The sequence below is a fragment of the Diospyros lotus genome, chromosome 4 (genome assembly GCF_014633365.1).
Source record: "Diospyros lotus cultivar Yz01 chromosome 4, ASM1463336v1, whole genome shotgun sequence".
In the NCBI taxonomy this organism is placed as follows: Eukaryota; Viridiplantae; Streptophyta; class Magnoliopsida; order Ericales; family Ebenaceae; genus Diospyros; species Diospyros lotus.
Window position 1 is genome coordinate 13,442,422 of NC_068341.1, and position 22,519 is coordinate 13,464,940.

Sequence of the window (22,519 nt, forward strand, 5' to 3'; positions counted from 1 at the left end):
AATATCTCGGCCGCTTCTAAAATAATATCCTTATTAAATTTTAAAAATACTGTTATTAATTATTTATCTTATAAACTTAATAAATTCATGGAAATTAATATAAAAACAATTAAAATTGAAGGTGGAAGAAAAGAAACAATAGGCATATGCTGGGCCCAAGATAGTGGAGACCGTAGAAAAAGTCTTGAGCGAGACAGTGGGCCCACACCCAGAGGCATATTCTCAAGAATTTAGTAGCTTTGTTCCTTTTTGTGTTTAAATTATTGTAACAGTATCGTAATATATTAGTTAAAGTTATTGCGTCACATTAATTAATTCATTTAGACTAATACTCATACATGGCTTAGACACCACTTGAATTTGTTGTCAATTAAAATTTTCATGGCTTCTTTTTAAGTTTTTTTGTCTTTTAATTTGTGCTTTTTTATAACACGTGATCAACTCTTTTTAAACTCTTAAAAACAAAAATTAAACATAATATTTAATAAAAAAATATTTATTTTAAAAAAGAGTCACTAAGCACATCATCAAAGAAAATTAAAACCAAAACACTGGAGTGAACGTAAATAATATATTAATTATTTATCATAAACGAACAATTTTTACATAAACATTCTATATTCAAACAAAAAAATGAAATTGAATAAGTAAATAAATAATTTAAATTAATTTTTGAAATAATTCTTTTAATTCTATTCAAGAATAATAATAAAATAAATGAAACATGTTAAAGATGAGTATCTAGTAAAATTTAGTTTAATATACCGGTATTAATTTGATGGATTGCGAGTTTGATTCTGGCCCTATGTAAGGAATAAAGACCCAATTTGTGATTTACTTTTCTTGACATAATCGAAAACACGAAAATCGAAAGTTTCACAAGGTCAGTCATCTTAAGACTTAGCTTAAGAAAAAAAAGAAAAAAGAGTAGCTAATAAGGAAAATCATTCAGGTTGTAATGAATATTGAGTCAACTCCTTTGGCAATGCATCAACGCAGCGTGACATGGAAAGAACAAGAAGCCAGCAAGCTTTTATTGTTTTCTTCCCTTTTTGACTCTCATAACTTTTTTCTCAAGGTCATGAGGCCTCGCCTCCACATATGACAGAAGGGACACAAAAAACCATATTAATATTTGTTTCTTTGAAATTATAAAAGCTATTTTTATTGTTTAATATCATTCCATTCGGTGCATTTACATTGTTCTTCCAAGTATCATAATTCCCAACATATTTTAATATTAAGAGAAACTTAAATCTTGGATACATTGCTTTCTACAAAAGCAAACATAAACAAAAATGGCACATTTCTTCGCTAATGTAATATATATAATAATATCAACAGCATCCTACCACATTGGTATTTCAAGTATTGCTGCTGCTATCACCCAAGAAGAGCAGGAACATCATCATCATTCATCATGCATCAAGCACTCAAGCCAGAGGCAGAATTTTACGGCATTCAGATAGCATATCCATATGGAACTGGCACTTACTGATGTCACTCCCGTAGTAGTTTAAGCACTGCAGAAACAAAAAAATAAAATGTGAAATACATATATAGATACAAAAGTCGTATATATATTACACTAGCAAAGAAATGTGCCATTTACTTCCAGCTTCTTGTAGTTTTTCCCAAAAACTAAGGTAGTGTTCTCTTTTGTGTTTCAATTTTCAGTTTTGAGTTTTGAATTCATTTTCAGTTTTATGTTTTGAGATTTTTAAAAACGTGTTCTTTTTGTTATTCTGAAAAATTGTTTCTCAAGATAGAAAACTGAAAAACGCGTTTACTTTAAAATTTTGTAAAATATTATTTTATAATATTTTATTTAAAAAATTTAATTCAAAATAAATTATAAATATTTATTAATAAGTTATAAATTTAATCTTATATAATGTATTAAAATTACAAATTACTTTCTAAAATCATTTTTAATTTGACTCAACTATTAATTTTGTAATAAATTCTTTTTATCTTCACATTTAAATTACAACAACATAAATATTAAAAAAATTATAATAGTTGATTTTGTAATAAATTCTTTTTATCTTCACATTTAAATTACAACAACATAAATATTAAAAAAATTATAAATCATAAAATATCATTAATTTATTCAAAATTATAAAAATATCTTTAAAAAGAAAAAATTAATAAAAAAATTATATTACATTTGGGCGTGTGGGGCGGTGAAGGAAGGAAGAGAGAAGAAATGGCAGTGGGCGTGTGAGGCGGTGAAGGAAAGAAGAAATGGCAGAGACGGTGGCGGAAGGAAGAAATGGCAGAGGGTAGCCGCAGGAGGAGGTGATCGACGGCGTAGGCGTAGGCGAACGACGGATCTGGGTTGCTGCAACGACGGGCATAGGCGAAGGCGAGGCACGACGGAGTTGCTGAAACGACGAAGGCGAGGTGAGGCGGATCTGGTTTGCTGGTCGCGGCGGTGACGGATCGCGGTTGTGAAGGCCATGGCAGGCGCATCGCTGGCCAACAAGGGAGAGAGATAGAGAGAGAGGAAGAGACAAAGGACTAATTTGGAAGAGAAAAGGAAGAGCGAGACCGCGGCGGAGATGACCGTGGCAGGTGCGTCACCGGCCAAGAAGCAAGAGATGGAGGAAGCAAGGAAGAGAGAAGGGAGAGAGAAGAGCCAGCAAGAGAGGTGAGAGAAGGGAGGGAGGTCGTCAAATCTGTAAGAGAGAAGGGAGAGAGAAGAAGCAGCGGGAGAGAGAAGAAACAGCAACCGTTTTCCGCGTTTTGATTTTTTAGCTATGTTTTGGCTGAAACAGCCAAAACGATTTTTTGCTGTTTTGGATTTTCTGTACAAAAAATTTTCTTGTTTTTGAAAATGCGTTTTTGAAAATAACAAAGAGAACACGTTTTCAGTGTTTTGAAAAATTGAAAACAGAAAACGGACCGAAAATGCTAAAGAGAACAGGCCCTAAGTTACGAAGATGAAGAGAGTTTTAGGCATCAACATTTTTGGTAGCTAAAGGACATAAATGAAGCAAACTTCCTATGCTATTCGCAGCACCTGTTATAATTCTCCCGTCGAAAAGTTGAACTCAAGGCAAGAGACTGATGTAAGGGTAGTCTGATAAGCAATAACCATACGTAATAATTAAATATGCCTCTCATCCACGTCGCACCAACTTCTCTGCCTTCATTACAAAAATCATGGACGTGGAGTTTATTGACTTGATGCCTCGATATACTATGACTGGCTGCTGAGGCAACTCAAAATAGATTACCTTGTGCCGACAATCAACCTTGGCATAATGTTTGAATAGCCAATCCATGCCCAAAATGAGATCAAAATCCTTTATATCTAATACCACCAAATTTCCCGTTAGCTCCTTATCATGCACCATAATTTTACAATCCCTATAAACCTCACTACCTACCAATTCCACATTCCCTGCCGTAGACACTATCAAGTCATACGGCAACAATGTTCTAGAAATTGGAATATGACATACAACTCGAGGTGCAACAAAAGAGTGTGTGGATCCTGTGTCAAATAAAACACATACATCAATATCATATAAGGAGAGAATACCTTGCACTGTATCCTTCCCCCTCTTAGCCTCAGTCAAAGCTAACACTTGCCTTTGAACGTGGGGTCTATCAACATCCCCAGTGTGTTGTCCCTGTGGTAGTGTCAAGGGTGGAGCCGTCCCCTGAACTCTAGGTACTACCGGTCTTTGACCCTGTCTGTAACCTTTACCTCAGAATCTTTGTCCTCCCTGTTGTTGTGATTGATTACAAGCGTTGGCCTTGTGCCCTTTCCGACCACACCGATAACAAGTCACCTCCCTATTGCCTATCGTGCCCGAATTTTGTGGACAATCCTTCTGTAGGTGCCATATTTGTCCGCAAGTATAACACGCTCGACATGAATCTCGATGCCTCCTCCCACAAGTCTTGCAAGGTGGGATATCAAATGTATTGCTTGCTAAACTTGGTGCCCCCTTCCTTTTCTTATCACTCCTCTGCCCACGAGATGAACTCGCTTCTTGTGAAGCTACCTGTGCCGCCCTCAACTCATTCATCTCCTTCTCAATTATGTAGGCCCTTTGCACTAATGTAGCATAATCTGTGAGCTAAGCACCGGCCAACTGGCACCTGATCTCCACACATAATCCCCGCTGAAACTTTGTTGCTTTCTTCTCCTCCGTAGATACTAGGTCAGGAGCAAACCTCGCCAGGGAAATAAATTCCACCTCATACTGTGCCACAGACATGTTCCCCTGCGTCAATTCGATAAACTCATAGGTCTTCTGGTCACGGATCCAGGAGGGAAAATAGTTTCCATTGAATACTTCCTTGAATTCCACCCATGATGGCTCTCTATTCACGAACCTCTGCCTGGTGGTTTCCCACCACCTCCCAGCATCCCCTCGCAGCAGAAATGTAGCCAGTTGGACCCTCTGAGTATTGCTGCCTCCCATAATCCGTAGGTGCTTCTCTATAGACATCATCCAATCCTCCGCTACTAGTACATCTGTCCCTCCATGGAACTCTAGAGGCCTGAGAGTTATAAAATTCCTCACTAGCTGACTTCTTGCATTTTCGTCTGTCCCCTGGGGCTCCATCTCCTGAATCACTGTCTGCCTGCTATTGTTCTCATTCGGGCCTGCTTCATTTCCTGCCCCCTGCGGTGCCTAACCCTGTCTCTCCTGGTTTGCCATGAAAGCCTCAAAATGTCTCAGCATAGTGGCTGCTATACCCCTTAACTCACTCACCTCTTGACGTAAATCTGCAGTAGACTCCCCTGGAGTAGCAGGTGCGGGTGGTGGTGTAGGGGCAGGAGCAAGAGTAGGAATAGCTCGACCTCTGCCTCGAGCACGAGTAGGCGATCTTCCTTGATGACCACTGATTTCCTGCACAATCAAATTACTTTTAGAACACTATCTTAGCTTAACTTTATTTGGACCACTAAACACATGCCTAACTATAGCCGCCATTCTTATGTGTACATATACTCCTCTCATGCCAAACCTTCACTCTAATACCAAAACTGTAAGGGTCCATTCCTGGAGATTTCCGCTAGTATAGGATATCCGAAAGGAGGTCATCATAGAGACGATATAGAACAATAAAATTAAACACCAAATTTCTATCTATAGATAATATCAGCCGAAATCAAAATAAAAGTTTACATCATCTTGGCACCATGGCCTATACAAAATGTATACAGGGGCACTAATGTAAATAACAAAATAAGATCTCCTCACAACATGCCCTCATCGAAACTAAACTACTAACAAGGACCTTCTAGTCTGAGATGTATCTGTACACCTTTAGACCTGTGCTTTAGCTCTACTGGACTCGCCCTCAACAATTACTTTACCATTACCTTGAATGATATGAGAGTAAACAAGGTGAGCCACAAGACTCAACAAATATATATATAAAGCATAGAGAGATAGAATCAAGGGCATGGATAACCAAGATATAGTAAATAATGACTCTACGAAAATGTGTAAGTAGGACACAACTCATAAGTTTCCATTCACAACCATTTACATGTCGTGATTATCATACATACCATGTATTCATTTCCATCCTCATGCACATGCATTAAAAATAATGAATTTTCCACATGTTCCACGTGGCTCCCAAGGCCATCACATTCATGCAGGTATACATACATCATGAAAATAAATCAACAAATAACTGAAATTTGAGCCTAGCCTACCGAGCTTATGGCCACCTAAACCCGCGTTAGGCGCTCATAAGATATCCTTTTCTCATTCGCAGACAGAGCTGCCACACAAAATAATAGGTGCACAAATAACTATCATGAAACCATTCATACAACAAACATCAAAAGTTGCATGAAACTAAGTCTCTAACCAAGAAAAACATCATTCCTTAAGAAATATGGGGTGATACAAAACCCTATTGAGACTTCTAACAAGACTCCACAAAAATACAAGAAAATTGCAAAACTTTAGCAAAACAAGAGAAATACAACCCATTTATCAAAATGAGGGTTTTGCATAGGCAAGAACCATGATATTAACATAGGAAGTATAGCAACATAATAAATTCTCAAAATTTTCAGATTTCAACTATAACTTTGGAGACCTATTCTAGGCTCATAATTAGCCCTGGATCTTTAGTTTCTAAAACAACAAATGAATTCGGAATTGAAAATAATCACAATGAGTTATTGCCCAAAAATCGAAGCGAGACAGATTACGCAATACAGTAAATTCTAGATTTTTGGACAGAATTTTACAATGTCGTTGCAGGTTCAAATCATAACCAAATAAGTCGAGTAATATACTGAAACGAAACCTATAATGTCTAGTTTACAGAGCAACAAACGGATAGCAAATCAAATATTACCACAAAAAGTTATACTACAAAAACCCAAGCAAGGTTGAATTACATGGAGCAGTAAATCTACAAATTTTTTTAGCAGAAATTAACAAGGCCACTGGGGGCTTAAATCGAAGCCAAAAAATTCAAGAACTATATCAAATCGAAGCTCATGAAGTTTAGTTTATAAGGAAACAAACGGATCTTAAATCAGATATAAACATAGGAAGTTATACCCCAAAATGTACAGCATGCGCAAATCTGTCAAAAATAAGAGTTCTATGTACAAACATTCTGAAATCTGAAAATAAGGGCTTCAAGTAGGAGAAAATTTCTAGAACAGGAAGGGGGTTTAAGAACTTGCATTTCAATTGGACGAAATGTTAAGAACTTGCATTAACGAAAATAAAATAAGGGAACTTGCACAAACAAAGAAATGGAGAAGAGAAGGGAACTTGCCTTGAGTAGATCCAAATAGATTGCAACTTGGAGCTTTAACCTTAATGAAAATGGAGGAACAAGTAGAAGAAAATGAAGAAGAAGAAGCTCTCGTGGGAGAAGGAGAGAAAAAAGGAGAAGAAGAGAAAGTGGCGTAGGTCTCCATTCCCATTTTTCTAGTTCCCAAAATGCCCCTCACTCACACACAAGACACAAATATCTCATGCCCCTTTTGGACATTTGCCATTTTTCTTTTCTTTTTCCCATTTTCTTTATCCAACCCATTTATGAAATTTCCCATTTACCCTTACCTTTTTCATACACGACATAAAGATATTAAGCCCTTTCTTGTAATTTTTACAATTCATTTCATTTCCTTTTAAATTTACAACATCATTTCACAAATGGGCTCAAGCCCAACCTATTAATCCAACACATATAACTTAGGCCCAACTCACTTAAGGCCCAAAGGATTTATTTTTCAACTTGGCACAACCCATTTCTTTTGAAATTTAATTAAATACATAATCTACACATGGCTTAGAGCTAATCCATTTAAAATGAGTTTATTTAAACTTTAGCTGTCCTATGCCTTGGGCTTTTTCACATTGGCCCAAACCTACTTGATTAAATCCTCAACCCATTTTATTTAATTTTTAAATAATGCCAATATATATTATGCACCAAAATAAAATAAAAATATTAATAATGACATAGATAACGGGTCATTACAATAACCATATGTAATTACTCAATGATCGAGGAGTTATATAGAGACATACATCTGTAAAGGCTTTGGATTGAACACCACATGCATCAGAATTTGTGGGTACCGATTCAGCAGCAGGAGCTGGGGAGGCAACAGACTCATCCCTGATAACATGGCGGGGACCCATTATACCATCAACAGCCCTATGCGCAATGGCACTTCCATACACCAAAGGCCATACCTACACATCAACAAGTGAACTATAATGCAATGCAACATTAGACTGTAACACAGACAACACAGCCTGGCACACTTAAGTCACTCATACTTCTTTCTATTCTTTATTTTTTATGCCAAGTAGTATACATTCAGGTATTTCATGCCTGCATATATGAAAAGGCTAAGATGGGTAGCTAACCTTCAGCAACAACAGAACCAAGTCTTCCTGCTGACCTCCCTTGTGCAGTAGCTGGTGGAGGAGCAGGAGCAGCTGTGGCAGGCAATCATTTTGCATTATTAGCACTAAAACTCTAAAAGTGAACCAACAAAAGGGTTAAACATAAAGAAACGCATGCACAACTTAAAAGATACATGGTAAATTACATACATTGAACAATGTTAAAGAAAAATGTCCACAATAAGTTTTCCAGCTTTTTGAATTTCAAATGCCTCCTATTCCCAATACATTAGTCCTTGGGTCCCAAGGTCTTGCCAATTGAGCAAATTCAAGTCTAATGGAGAACATACAAACAGAACAGAGAACACCTATGTTGTATTCTACACAGAAGAGCTGTAACCCCATGTTAGGGATTTCTATTGTACCCAGGCTTTTTTTCTTTTTTCTTTTTTTTTTTTTTTTGGGGGGGGGGGCGCTAATAGGATCGGGAATTGACCAGGCATTTGACTGTGACGGTGACAGTGAAGGGGCTAGGTTAGTAGATTGGTCGCCTTACTTAGGCAAAACCTCCAAGGTTAACTTGACTGTATCTCTGCCTTTTTTGGAATACTTAATGACCATTCCATCTCTAGGGAAGAAGTGGAGGGGGGCAGTTTGGCACAGTGCCCATCAAAGAGAGGATCTTCCTGTTTCATCCTACAAAACTCTTGGTGAAGTAAGGGTACCTAGCTTCCCATGGAAATCCATTTCGATAGTAAAAGCACCTTCCAGGATCAGGGTGGCATTCTTTTGGTTGGGCACCTTCACTTGTTTCTATGCTCACTATTGTCAGCTTAAGGAAGTGAGGGTGGGTAATGACTGACTGGTGCTCTCTGTGCACAAAGGACAAGGAGACAATAAATCACTCCCCCTTGTGTGATGCGCATGTAGAGAAAAAGGAACAACAAGGTTTTTGAAGGAGTTCAGAGCTCAATACATTTTGGGAAGGAGCTTGCTTCCCTTTCTCTGGTCAAAAGAGGAATTTTCTTTTGTTTCTCCTCTTATACTACTACTTTAGATGAGTTTGCTTTTTGAATGGCTAATTTGTGCCTTCTTTTGTTCAATATTTGCCCCAAAAAAACAACGTAAAATAATAACATATATGATTTTAAAGAGCACACTTATTCATCTCTATATATAAGTTTTTGCATTGATGTGACACATAATACAATACATCGATGCATGCATGTCAAAACTAAATGGCCAAATAGCATTTTCATCTCTACATATAAGTTGTTTAAACAATAGCCAACCTGACGACGGAGGCTTGCACAATGGACCATGCGCAGCAACACTGGGAGCAGACCTAGATCTTCCTGCCAGAATAATATGTGATATTATCGTATCAGTTTCACAACCATATGTAGAGACAAAATTAAAAGACATTTGAACAACAAAAGACAAACGCATACACCGATTCTTTTTTTTTTTTTTTTCTGGTGGGGGGGAGGGGGGGGATTAGCCGTTAGTTTAAGGAGACATGTATGGCACACATGAACATGATTTTTCTTTTTTTCAATAATCATTAGTGATGTCAATTGTAATAGGTTCTTCAGTTACAGAATTCAGATGCTTTTCCCCCTCCCACCCCCACCATTTTATTTCCAGATGGTAACTCCTGCTTTAGTTTTAATGAAATATAACATCAAGCTAATCATTACCTTCGGAACTACATAATAGCTTTCAAATACCAAAGCTGCTATTTGAACACACAACACTAACAGTCTGTGTAGTATTTCCATCCAAATATCATCCTGTTCCAATTACATTTTATGTTAGACAATTTCCCACTTTTTATTTAAACATCCAAAATATCAGGGGAGGGAGTAGATTATTTTGCATAAAATTCAGCTCGATCGATCTTGATCTGCAATTCAACACGATAAATACAAACGCAGTAGCCATATTTAGGTTGAGAATGGCATTCCCTCGAAATATTAACAGAAACACCCCTCACTTGAACATATATATATATATATATATCTTGATCTTCAAGAACCCAGAAGGTGGTCGCAAATAAAGAGATGTAAACCTTCTACCATGAACCTAATTCCCAACCTAATTCCCCTCCACAAGCAAAACATAAACTACATATCAAACAATCTCACGAGTAGTCGAATCTCACTTTAATATAAATCACAACGAAAAGCCTCCGAAAAGTTTGTAGACACCTGAAGCAGTGCGGTTGTTCTATATATTAATCATAACAGAAAAGAAATAATTAATTCCCATTATTCAACCATTTTTCAACAAAGTAACATCCTGCGATACTACAAAAGTGGAAAAAGATAGACATATCACAAGAATATAATAACAATGGAAAAGCAAGGACACGAAACATCTTCAAGTTAGGATACGTTAATATGCTCATCTTTAGAGAGAGAGAGAGAGAGAGAGAGAGACCAGAGCTTCGGCGAGGCATGATTGAAGGTTAGAAGGAAGAAGCGAAAACGAGCAATAGACAGGGAAGTTGAGGAAGAAGAAACCCTTCAACAATTGAGAGAATGGGAGAGATGGGCTGGGGCTGGGTCGGTGCGTTTATTGTCGGTGGCGGAACACCAATTCCGACCTCCCAAGTTTTTTTGTTTTTTGTATTGTGAAATACAATTAATTTTAGGAATAAAGTATTCAAAATAAATAGGTTCAATAATAATTTGAAAAAAAAATCATAAAAAAAAACTTGCATTGAATCTGGGAACATAAATAAAAGATCCAACCCATTCTCCAATTTCTGACCAAGTATTTTCTCAATTTCTTCTTTAATTTTTAATTTTGTATTTTACTCTTTTTTTTCTAAATTAACTACCATTATGTATTTATATATTTAACCAGAATTTCATCACTCAGTAAATTAAAATATCCCAAATTTTTTTAAATTAAATTTACAAACTTTCAAGTAATTTAGAAGTGTCATAAAATGTCCCCAAAGACTTACAGTGATGATATATGCATACTGTGAAAATAAAGAAAATATTTAAATTAAAAAGATTTGTTTGACATAAATCGTAAATTATAAGAATTGTAAGACTTTTTTAAAAATTATTTGATCAAATATATAAATGGCAGTTTATTTTTCATTTTACTTAGCATATCCATAGAGTTAGTAACAGGGAGGGAGTCACATCTGAATTTGATTCCCCCTCTCCCCCCCCCCCCCCAAAAAAAAAGCCATGTTTTTAGTGCCCATTTGAGCTGCTGCTGCTGGCTCTTAGCACACCACGTTTCAACCACACCAATGATAAAAGAAGGTGAAGAAAGAAGACCTCCAACGGTAAATAAACAAAAAATGATGACTAAAATCACCAACCTATTCTTCCTCTTTTAATTATTAGAGCAGTTTAGGAAAATTACAATACAACTATCAAACAAAACCTAAGTTCACGCCCCAATGGACCTTTCTATTCTTCAAAGCGTCTTCTGTAAAACAGAAAAAATAGTTCAAATATCAGCTTTCAGTTCCTCTCTGTACCGGACAAGTGCAGGACTTCCATGATGCTTTCATGTGTTCAACTGCTTTAATTTAACAGCCAAAAATTCAAGTTTCTGATCCTTCAGTGCTTCCTCTGCAAAAGAGTAAATGGTTCAAAAATGTTAGCATAATTTATCTACATGTTTCTGCACAATGTGGAAAACTAACAACAGAACGAGAGATGTTAAAAACATGTATTAACACTTCAACAACATAAACTTGAAACAAGGAATATAAAACAGCTTGAGGGTTTTCATACTCATACACGCTGCACACTATAGTAAGAATTGAACTACTTTCTATGCTAAACCAAACCAGAAAGCTCTTTTTTTCCCCCAAGAGCTCTGCATATCAAAGTCTGATAGGGGTACAAGGTTTTCTGTAGAATAGTGCCTTCTTCTTCTCTTTCTTTTTAAATTTTTTTTAACAAGTAAAGGCGTGCTCGGATCATAACAATCAAGTGGTGCATACTTCATAACACTTGAGTTCCTAGCTAATAGCTTCTTTCTCCTTCCTCAGTTCATTTCTTTCATGTTCCTTCAGAAGTGTGAATGCTATGATTAAAGCTCTTGCTTCAACTATATTTATTTTGTTTCTTTTATAAACCAACATCATCACAAGCCTTGTTCAAACTAGGTGAGGTAAACAACATGAATTTTAACTCTCCAATCCTCCCTATCCACGGCCATATTTTTATTATTTCTTTATACAACACATCAAGTCTCAATCACACCAGGTGACGTGGATTGCATAAATTCTAGCTCACCAATCATTTCTATTTATAGTTAATATTTTCTGTAAGGCCTTTAAAATTTATCTCATACCTAAAAGGCCCTGCCAAGTATTTTATATGTAAAGACATTTTGATAAGCAAATCAAGGTTGTCCAAAACAGGAACAGAAGACAACAGATTGCAAAAATAAAATCCATGCATCCTAAGCTAATATCATCAGTCACTGGCAATTTGCTTCATAGGTAGGGTTTTTCATCTTGTTTATCACTTGATATTGTGTGTTGGTTTCAACTCTTCATCTACCATTTCTCTCTCTAAAATGACAGCCGCACATTTTTTTAGGCCCAAGTCATCCTGTGTAGATCAGCAGGGAAGGAACCAGAAAAGGTTGAATTGTGGGGGGTGGTTTGGTTGGACGGAAAAATTTGGACAATGAGCCAATATATAAAACATGAATAATTATTTAAAATATTAAAATTATTTCATTTGAATTATACTCTACACACTCTTTCTGAGACATAAAATCATCAATGATTGAATCTATACTAAAGTACCCAGCAAAAAAACCTGGTTTTTTTCCAATTTCTTCTACTGATTTTAGAAATGAAAAAATACAGAAAAATGTTTTAATCCAAAACAAATGCAGTCATGTTTTCACATATTCATCCAACACTTTTCATAAAATGTAATATTTGCCTAATTTAGAGGTATCTCTATATCTTTTTAAATCAGGACATGACAAAAATGACTAACAAAAGGTTAGCCTTCCGATGCAATCACCATTTACTCTATCATAGAGTTTTTTTTTTTAAGCTAGCTTTTCTTCTACTGATTTTTTTTTTTTTTAAACCAGTTTTGCAGCTCCAACACCCCCTGCCCCCCCGGCAGGGGCTCTAAAAAAAGGGTCCGAAATGGGCCCTCTCAGCATATGAAAGTCAAGATTTGGGCAGGCCTGTACTCTTGGCCTGGCCCATACAGGACTTCTAGGCCAGAAAAATCTGAACCTAGTAGCAGTATAGGGATTCACTCCAGACAAAATGTGCCATGGACATGGCCTGTTAGATCAATCTTTAAAGCTATTTAATTAAATCTTACCCACGTTGTTCAGAGTTTAATGGAAGCCAACAGAAATACTAAGTTTTAAACAATGATAGGGATGATAGATAAGCAAATAAAAGAGACAAGATAACACAAACGTTCAGGAAAGATATAGAAACAGCTTATAGCCTTAATTTTGAAGAAATGGATAGTTGGAGGGGAAAAAAAAAGCTTTAATTTTTAAGAAATGGATACCACAAAAACATATTGAATCACCTTGCGCTTCTTAATTTTTAGTCTTTCACCACTTTCACTGTCAAATCCTGTGCGCTCACCATCAGTACCCTCCAAGGGTAAACTTTTAATTTCATCATAGAAACTGTCTGTCAGACCAAGTAACCTGGCATAACAAATCAAGCACCATCAACTCAAAACAAATAAGTACAGAATACTATAAAGAATAAAATATAAAAACAAAAATAAAAATATATCAGTTAAATGGAAGATACAATGATGAGGAACTCAGTCATCGGATTAAAAGATACTGCAGACTGCCAATTAAAGATTTAAAGGGAGCATTATATCGACATTCATATCTCATTCCCCATACCCATTTCTGGACTTCGACATGTGCTTCATTTTCTTTTTCTCTATCTTTGCTAGAGGCGCACGGATAAATAGATCCTCTTCTCGCCTTGCACGATCTTCCATCTTAGCCTTATATCGAATAACTTCCCTGCTTTCAGTTCCAACAACTTCTCTCACCTGTGTTTCATTTGTAATCTCATTTAAGAATGACAGAATATTTTTGTAGCCATTGGAACTTACCAACAAAATCAATGCAAAAACTCACCTCTTCAGGTCTTCCCTCTATATCATCCATCAATTCTCTGACATAAGCACTCTGCCTAGCTTGCCGGAGAGCTTCTTTCTCCTTTCTCAGTACATTTCTTTCCTGTTTGGAGATCTTATCTTCCTCCATAGAGGTAGGAGCAAATTTTGGTGGTCGATAAACCCCAATACCATCCTATGGATCAATGAGGTGGATTTAATAAAAGAAGAAACTTTAAAATTATTCTCTTATTATCAAACCACTTTTGCAGGAAAAGAATTGAACAAAGAGGAACAGAACAAGATACTAACTTCAACATGTAAACTTCATACTTGTTTAAACTTGGGCTTTCTCTTTCTCAACGTTCAACCCCTTCCCAACCCCCAACCCCCAAATAAACAAACAAAAAAAAGCTAAACAATAAACTGCCAATTTTTACCCTTTGTTTACCTCAAGAGTTGGATTCATTTTGCTAAGAAGCATGTCTGGATTAGGTCGATATTTCAAAAGATCTTCTGACTTCTGACCTGCACTTTCTTCTTTCTCATTTAACCCTACTTCACTAACTGCAGTAGATGTAACCTTTGTAAGCTTCTGAATTTGATATTGCATCTTTTTGTCAATTGGACGAATCTGCAGAAAACAAAATGATGAACAGTATGAAATCATTAATCAAGCATAAAAATTGATAAGATAAAAAAGGAAAATGTGCATACCTTCTCCAAAAATAATCTTATCTCCACAAGGCTCCGAACAACACTGTGTCCCTCAACTGACAAACCTTTTGCCTTGCGAAGCAAATAATATACAAGAGACTGGCAATAGTTAAGCAGCAGTAAATGCTTGGCCTCAAGATAACTTATTCCATCCACAGTTGGAAAATGATTTGCCTTCACCTAATGGACAAGGCATATAATATTAAATTAACAAGATAATGAGCCAAATGGTTTCTCTACTATTGTAAGAGGTGGAAAGAAGAATAAGCAAATGGAAGTGATATAACATCTATAAAGGAAAACCCTAACTAATATAAACCATGTAACTCTTCAGATATTGGAGCTATTAGGCATGTCAAACGGGCCGAGCCAGCCAGGCCTGGGCCTGTTGTTTAGCCTTGTTTAGCGAGTTGGGTTAGCCTAGCTCGTTAGTGGAATGGGCAGCACATGGGCCCAACCGTTAACCAAACCAAGGATCTTACTCAGCCCATGAGCCCACCTAGAGTAGGTCAAGCTAAGCCAAGTAAGCCCGTTGGGCTCCTGGACCGAGTTGGGCCCGAGCTTGTAAGCCTTAATGTGCCAAGCCCCTCAAATCCAAGATTTGACAGTAATGATGATAAAACTTTGTAAATATTGTTGAGGGTTGTTTAAATGCATCTTGAGCTTTATGTTTATATTTATTTGAATGCATTACGGAACTTATATTTATTGTTATGTTTGTTTGCATTATATTTGAATTATTTTTTTATAATTTTATATATTAAAAATTATTTACAAAAAAAAAACTATATATATATATATTTTTAATTTACACTTTATCTCGCACTTCTATTTTCTACCTTTTTAAAAAAAAATATTATTTTCCCTTTTATGCTTTGTATCGAAAACATTTCCCGTTTTTGTTTCTATGCAACCTAGTATTTAGGTTCATTCAAACCCTCTATCAAGGTTCAAGCAAACCCTATATTTTGTTTGGTTTTTAGTGTGGCTTCAACAAAAACCCCATAAATAGTGATAGTGTTTTCTATAAAAGCTTACCAAAAACTTGTTTCATTTTTGCTCTTTCATTATTTTTCTAAGATCTAATTCCATCAAACTTATATCTTGGTTCGATTTAGTTTCCAGTAAGGTTTCAACAAAAACCCCATTGGTGACTATAGTGTTTTCAGTAACTCTTTATCATGAAAACTTGATTTCATATATCCTTGTGTGTGTTCTAGGTTTGATGTAATTGATCGACTCAGTTGTTCGATCAATTCTATCACCATTTTAGAAAACAGCTACTGCACTCGATCAGTTCTGCAATCTATCACTTGAACTCGCATACTGCTATTGAATTCCATAGTCGCCACTGCAGTCGAATTCCGTAGTCGCCTTCAATTTTCGAAAATCAACCTGTGTTAGAATTTGCCGCACGTAATCACCTTGGTCAATTGCTAACACTTCCGGATCACAACCGAGAATCGTCGGCCTTGATACCAAATGTCACAACCATAGGGTTTGGCTAGGGTTTAGAAAGGAATTTGGAAGAATTCGGGAGAGAAATAGAGAAGAATTGGAGTGAGAGATAGAATTGAACGGAGATAATTGAGGGAGAAGAGAAGAAGGAAAGAGAGAGAGTTAGGAGAATTAGGAGAGAACAAAATTGCAATTCATTCATCAACATAACATCTATCCTCCTACAAGTAGCCTTTTATAGGCATCAACTAACAACTAATCTGAAAGCATATTCTAGACTAACAACACCCATGTGCACTTCAACAAAATTAACAGCATCTCCTAACAAACATTTGTAACTACTTACAATACTACCCCCCCTAATTCCCCTTGGATCATGACAATTAGGAACCCCCTTTTAAGTTCTTAAATGCTCATTTCAGCTGGATTTCCTAAAAGAAATAGACAACGGAACACTTCCCAAAGAACAAAGGAACAAAATATAAGTGGTGATCATCTCAACAATGATTTTTAAGCAATTTAACTATAATTCTACAGTATCTTAACTTGAGGGGCTTGGTTCTAACAAACATTCGTAACTACTTACACAATACTGCCCCCCTAATTCCCCTTGGGTCGTGACAATTAGGAACTCCCTTTTAGGTTCTTAAATGCTCATTTCAGCTGGATTTCCTAAAAGAAACAGACAATGGAACACTTCCCAAAGAATAAAGGAACAAAGTATAAGTGGTGATCATCTCAACAGTGATTTTTAAGCAATTTAACTAGAACTCTACAGTATCTTAACTTGAGGGGTTTGGTTCTTGGCTGGATTCTATAATCAACTGGGATGAACCTTAAAAAAATATTAATCCAGAACAGAAGTGATCTACTCAAAAAAAATAACCAAATTAAACTGAATTGGTCATATTTAGTAATTAGACTATGATTCTTTGATAGGGTACAATGAGCATCTCCAATCCCAACTACCCCCACCAAAAAAGAAAACAGAAGATCAAAAGAAGTTTACTGCAGCAAATGGAGGGAATTCAGGTCTATCAGGCAGAAGTCTCCCATTCCATTCCTAGAAAGAAACAAGGCCTCAGAACCTTTTATTCATTCTGTGTGTATTGCTTCCCAAACAATATTTTCAACACAGATTGCGAAATAAAACTTATCACTTTCAATACCCATATAGGTATGCACAAAATTCAAAAGCGTTGTTATACACAATGGCTGGGAGATTTTAGATTTTTAGCTTCCTTTGCTGTTGAACAAGGACATTCAGCAAAGAATGAAAATGTTGAACTTCCCTTGTTTTGGTTGCCTTTTATCTGTTAAGAATAACAGTTGGCTACACTATTAAGACTATATTTTGGCTAACAAAATATCAATATGCAAAAAATAATTAAAAAAAATCATGACTCAAAATTGTGATTCCTACCTTTGCGGTCAAGGCTTGCACTTTTCTCCTCAATGTATCCAGCCCGCCCTTCATGTCTTCCAACAATGCAGCCAACTGAGGGGCTTCTCTGAATAAATCAATGGTAAAACAAAATTAATATCCTGAATCCATAACAAAACAAGGAGAAAAAGTGCAGAGTTCAATTAATAATGGCGAAACTTAGTGTCTATAATGCTCATTACAAATTTATACATGTAATCAAGCTTACTTGCTGATTCTCTCATTGTAACCCTCTAAGCTTCGTGTCTCCTCCATCACAACTTAACTACAGCTACCTGCAGGTCCCCAATGAGCCTCATTCATATAATAGATGCATCAGTTAAATAACAAAAGGCTCAAACAGATTGAATTTTCAAAATAGAGTTTATGTGAATTAGTGATGATGGGGTTAAATATGGATGGCACAAAGATGGTGGAATTTACAGCATAAAGAAACATAGAGGGGGGTTGCAGAAAAGGGAGGCAAGGTGAGAATATGGAATACTAAAGAAAGCATGGAGTACCAAAGGGAGTGTTGCAAATAGAGCAAAAAGGAGATTTTACAATCATTCAGAAAGAAGATATAAGCCAATGTGATATAAAGGGCTAAGCTTGAAGACAGAGTATGGTGCTTTATGCATTGAGAAAAAGGTGGGTACAAAGCATAGTTACCAGGACCAAATGGGTAACTAAACCAATTAAAGAAAATTGGTTCAATGGTTCACTAACCCAACTGCAGTACAAAGCTCGAACAGTGATAAAATTAACAAATAATAAAAATTTTATCCCAAATAAGAAGAAAAACAAATTGGTAGATGCACAATGAAAAATCTAACAAATTAATAACTTAGTATGGTGCTTTATGCATTGAGAAAAAGGTGGGTACAAAGCATAGTTACCAGAAGCAAATGGGTAACCAAACCAATTAAAGAAAATTGGTTCAATGGTTCACTAGCCCAACTGCGGTACAAAGCTTGAACAGTGATCAAATTAACAAATAATAAAATTTTACCTCAAATAAGACGAAAAACAAATTGGTAGAGCACGATGAAAAAATTAACAAATTAATAACTTGTAACCACCACAAAACAATTTGGTTCTTTGACAAGTAAGTAAAACCGCAAAGTCTTATGTAATAGCTACATCACTTACCAGCATGGTCAAAGTAAACAAATTTAAGCACATACTTAAACACCCATCATGCACTGGGGGCAAAACTTGACAGCAACAGTAACAACCTCTTTTGCATACAAAAATGAAGCTTCCCCAATCCTCACAAAGCGGGAGCCTCGTGCTTCCAGATTTCCATTCATACTTGTAGACAACCCATGATAAAATAAAATGAGGATAACCACACCAATCATAGCTAACATAGAATATTCAGAGCATTGAACAACCAAAGAGGCAATTCAATGGAGGACATGAACAGAGACGATGAAAGTATAGCCAATGACAAGGAAGACAGAAAGAGAAGATAGAAAGAAGAAGTTACGAACATGAACAACAACACGCCGCAATGGGTTGTGACAGACTCAGTGAAGGGCTACCCAAACGGAGTTGGTAGAGAGAGGTGTAAGACTCCGATCAGGGAGAGGGAAGGGGATGGCCGACAAACAGATTAGGGGTTTTAGGGTTTGTGCAATGCGTTCTTTAATTTCTGAATTATAATTTATAAATAATATAAAAAATTTGCAATAACCACCTTAAAATTTGACATTATTGCAAGAATTATTATTTCTCATATCTTAAAAATAAAAATAACCTCTTTAAATAAAATAATAAAGGGAAACTTGGAAAAATAGGACTCGAAGTACTAAACTTTGGAAAAATATGACACTTTGAAATTTAAAGAGGTTATTAAAAAAAACAAAAAACAGGTCTCATAGCTTATTAATAGAAATTTTCTGCGAATAAATATCGATTCCACTGATATTTCTATTTCTATTAAATTTCTCTTTACATTGCAGTTTATACATATCAGTTATATAAACAAAGTATGTCAATCGATGATAGCAGATGTAAAAGAACATGAGAACTGAGATTAGTCAAAACATATCGGTTTATAACCGATACATAAGAACTGATATTATTATGAAAATATTATATTTTTGTTTACATTGAAATTGATACACATATATCGGTTATATAAACGTAAACCGATAAACCGATGATAGCAGATGCAAAGGATATCGGGAGTACAAACTCCAACTCTAGTTCATCTCTAGGAAGATATTAGCAAACTCAAGAACACCCACATTTTCCACACTCCCAAATTCATCTTCACCTACATCTCACGTCTTTGTCTTCTCGTCATAATATTGGGAGGTGCTCCTTGATAAAAGACGAAGATTGTTATGAATGAAGACCAAATCCTCTACATGTTTTGGAGTTAGAGTTGTAATCAAACCGAGTCGAGCCCAATTTGGCATAACCCAGGCTTGGCCCGGTCTATTTGTCTGGAGCTCGGGCTCGAGCTCGAAATCTTGTTCGAGCTCAAGTTCATTTCGTTCTTCATGAGCTCGAGCTCGACTCGCTTAAAATTCGTTTAGATCCATTCGCAAGCCAAGCTCGAGCTTTAAAAGCTCAATTATTTTGTTCGGAAGCTAAGCTCGAGCTCAACTCAACAAAAGCTCATTTGTGAGCTCGAGTTTAAACTAATAATAAAATAAAACTCAAATTTAAATAACTTTTCATATCATAACCATTAACCAAATTATGTAAAAAATACAAAAATATACCCAAATAAATAACAAGTAAATCTGAAAGGACTTCATAGCACCAAATTGGACTTCCAACTGTTATAATAGTATAGTTGTTTGCATTGCAGCATTAAAACATATAACAAGAAAATACACAAGCCTTATAACAGGTTCTTAATACCCCCCCACCTCCCCCAAATAAAATTCTTAATACAAGTAAACTCCATGAATAAGCACAAGCAAGCTATAGATTTATACACAATCGTTCTGGATCCAAACATATTACAAGAAAATACACAAGACTTATAACAGGTTCTTGAAAAAACCATACTTAACAGGGCGCAAAAGAAAAAAGAACCTCGTTTAAGCATTGCACCCTCAATCCAGAACCAAGGCATTGTACAAAAAACACTCTCAGTGTCGGCACTAGCAACCTATTTATAAAGGCCGGCTATTAAGAGATAAATTGCGTCCAAATCTGAAATAAAATCTACTAAAAAACAAGCATAAATGCTACGTACGATTGAGATAACAAAAATAATTAGATAAGATAATAACAATTTAATAGATTAACCAACAAGATGGGAAGAGATACTAAAATTAGCCCAAACCTATCAAGACAAGACAAAATAAATTGGAAAATTCCAGATTATAACCACTCATCTTAGCACAGGAAAAAAAATAAAAAAATCAAATCCCTTCAGGTTCAAACAACAGCAGCGGCGACGACGACCGGAGGTGCAACGAGTCGGGAAGAGAGGGGAAGAGAGAGAGAGAGAGAGAGACAGACCTTTTGGAGCGGCGATGACGACCAGGGACGGAGGCGGAGGGGTCGACGGCGGCGGCGGGAGTTCAGAGAGAGGGGGGAGAGAGAGAGAGAGGGGGGGGGGGGGGGGGGGGGGGGGGGAGAGAGTGGGTGAGTTAAGGGTTTTACGTTTTGGCCAAAGATTGCATAAGAGAGAAATGGGAATGAATTTGGTAACTTGGGAAGGGAAATAGTTTTTTTATTTTTTTTTAAATATTTAGTTATTAACTAAAAATAAAGTATTTTATTTAAAATAATATTAATAATTATTTAATTGATAAAAATAAAATAACTTAATATTATGATAATAGATAAAATTATTTAAATTATGATAATTATTAAATATTTTAAATTATAATTTATGATAATCATCTAAAATATGATAATAAAATAATTTAAATTATTGTATCAAAATCATATTTATTTAAAAATTTAATTATATAATGAATCTAATAATTATAATAAATTAGTTCGATATATTATATTCTTTTTAATGTGTTAGTAATTTTTAATATATTGTATTATCAATAGTAATTAATGTTTAATTAATTATAATAACTTAATAATTATATTCGTTCATTTACATAATTATATTACACTAATTATTTATAATAGTGTTAGTTTAAATCTTAATAATTTGTTTTCTGGTTATAATTAATAAAAATTAGAGAAAATATAAGAAAAAATAATAGATGATATGAGATTATAAACAAGATTAAAAGATATTGAGATAAATTTAAAAATTAATCAGTATGAGAAATATTACAAATAAAGAAAAAATGTCAATAGTTTCATAACTTTGTCTCTAGTATTATATAAAAAATTTTATGAAGTTAATGATATCATGTATTTATTCAAATTTTTAAAAAATTATAAAATGGCTTAATGAGCAAAAGAGGGATTTTATAAATTACAAATAGGGTAGGGATTTAATTTTTTTTATATATTTTTTGGTATTTAAATAAATATTAAATAAAAATATCACAAAAATAATTTAATGCACAAAAATGAAAAATATAAGAAGAATAAGATTAGCGATGAAAAATGTTTAATAAAATATAGAAAAAATAAAAAATAATTTTAGTGTTTGATATTCGATTCAAGATATATATATATATATAAAATCAACTTTAGTATTCGAATCCTAATTCCTGAACAAATTAATTACACAACAAATCCAAAATTTAAAAATATATAGGAAGCAATATTCTTATTGAGAGAACTAAAATGTAAATTGTACAAATATAAAAATATGGGAACATTAGTTTTATTTAAAATTTAATGTTTTAGTATATAAGGAGAAAGATAAATTTTATTATGATATTCAATAATTAATTAATAAATATATAATATGACAATGTTTGATTAATGAAATATAATGCATTTTTTGTTTGTTAACCCACTAAAAATAATAACTAGCATTTATTGATTCAATTAAT

The 22,519-nt window shown here is 35.0% G+C and overlaps 2 protein-coding genes across 9 annotated transcripts; both read right to left on the reverse strand.

Moving 5' to 3' along the window:
- Positions 1-1,157: 1,157 nt before the first annotated feature.
- Positions 1,158-10,484, reverse strand: LOC127799998 (uncharacterized). Of its 6 annotated transcripts, none has more exons than XR_008022714.1 (8): positions 10,311-10,483; positions 10,033-10,097; positions 9,569-9,661; positions 9,161-9,223; positions 7,890-7,961; positions 7,545-7,712; positions 3,554-4,877; positions 1,158-1,523 (listed from the first exon to the last, which is right to left on the reverse strand). XR_008022714.1 is itself a non-coding variant. In XM_052334347.1 (8 exons), the coding sequence occupies exons 1-8, from the start codon at positions 10,327-10,329 to the stop codon at positions 1,434-1,436; spliced, it is 708 nt and encodes a 235-aa protein (XP_052190307.1). In that variant the 5' UTR covers positions 10,330-10,484; the 3' UTR covers positions 1,158-1,433. The 6 variants fall into 6 exon arrangements, 4 of the variants coding, with proteins under 4 accessions (XP_052190307.1, XP_052190308.1, XP_052190310.1 ...); XR_008022713.1 differs by having other exon boundaries at positions 3,029-4,877; XM_052334347.1 differs by having other exon boundaries at positions 4,740-4,877; positions 10,311-10,484.
- Positions 10,485-11,194: 710 nt separating this feature from the next.
- LOC127800514 (uncharacterized) lies at positions 11,195-21,159 on the reverse strand. 3 transcript variants are annotated; one of them, XM_052335163.1, is made up of 9 exons: positions 21,066-21,159; positions 17,806-17,872; positions 17,577-17,664; positions 14,696-14,875; positions 14,430-14,612; positions 14,001-14,174; positions 13,758-13,912; positions 13,424-13,547; positions 11,195-11,470 (listed from the first exon to the last, which is right to left on the reverse strand). In XM_052335163.1, exons 2-9 carry the CDS (start codon positions 17,850-17,852, stop codon positions 11,459-11,461), a joined length of 963 nt encoding a protein of 320 aa, XP_052191123.1. In that variant the 5' UTR covers positions 17,853-17,872; positions 21,066-21,159; the 3' UTR covers positions 11,195-11,458. The 3 variants fall into 3 exon arrangements, with proteins under 3 accessions (XP_052191123.1, XP_052191124.1, XP_052191125.1); XM_052335164.1 differs by lacking the exon at positions 21,066-21,159 and adding an exon at positions 18,764-18,854; XM_052335165.1 differs by lacking the exon at positions 21,066-21,159 and adding an exon at positions 18,815-18,838.
- Between the last annotated feature and the right edge of the window lie 1,360 nt (positions 21,160-22,519).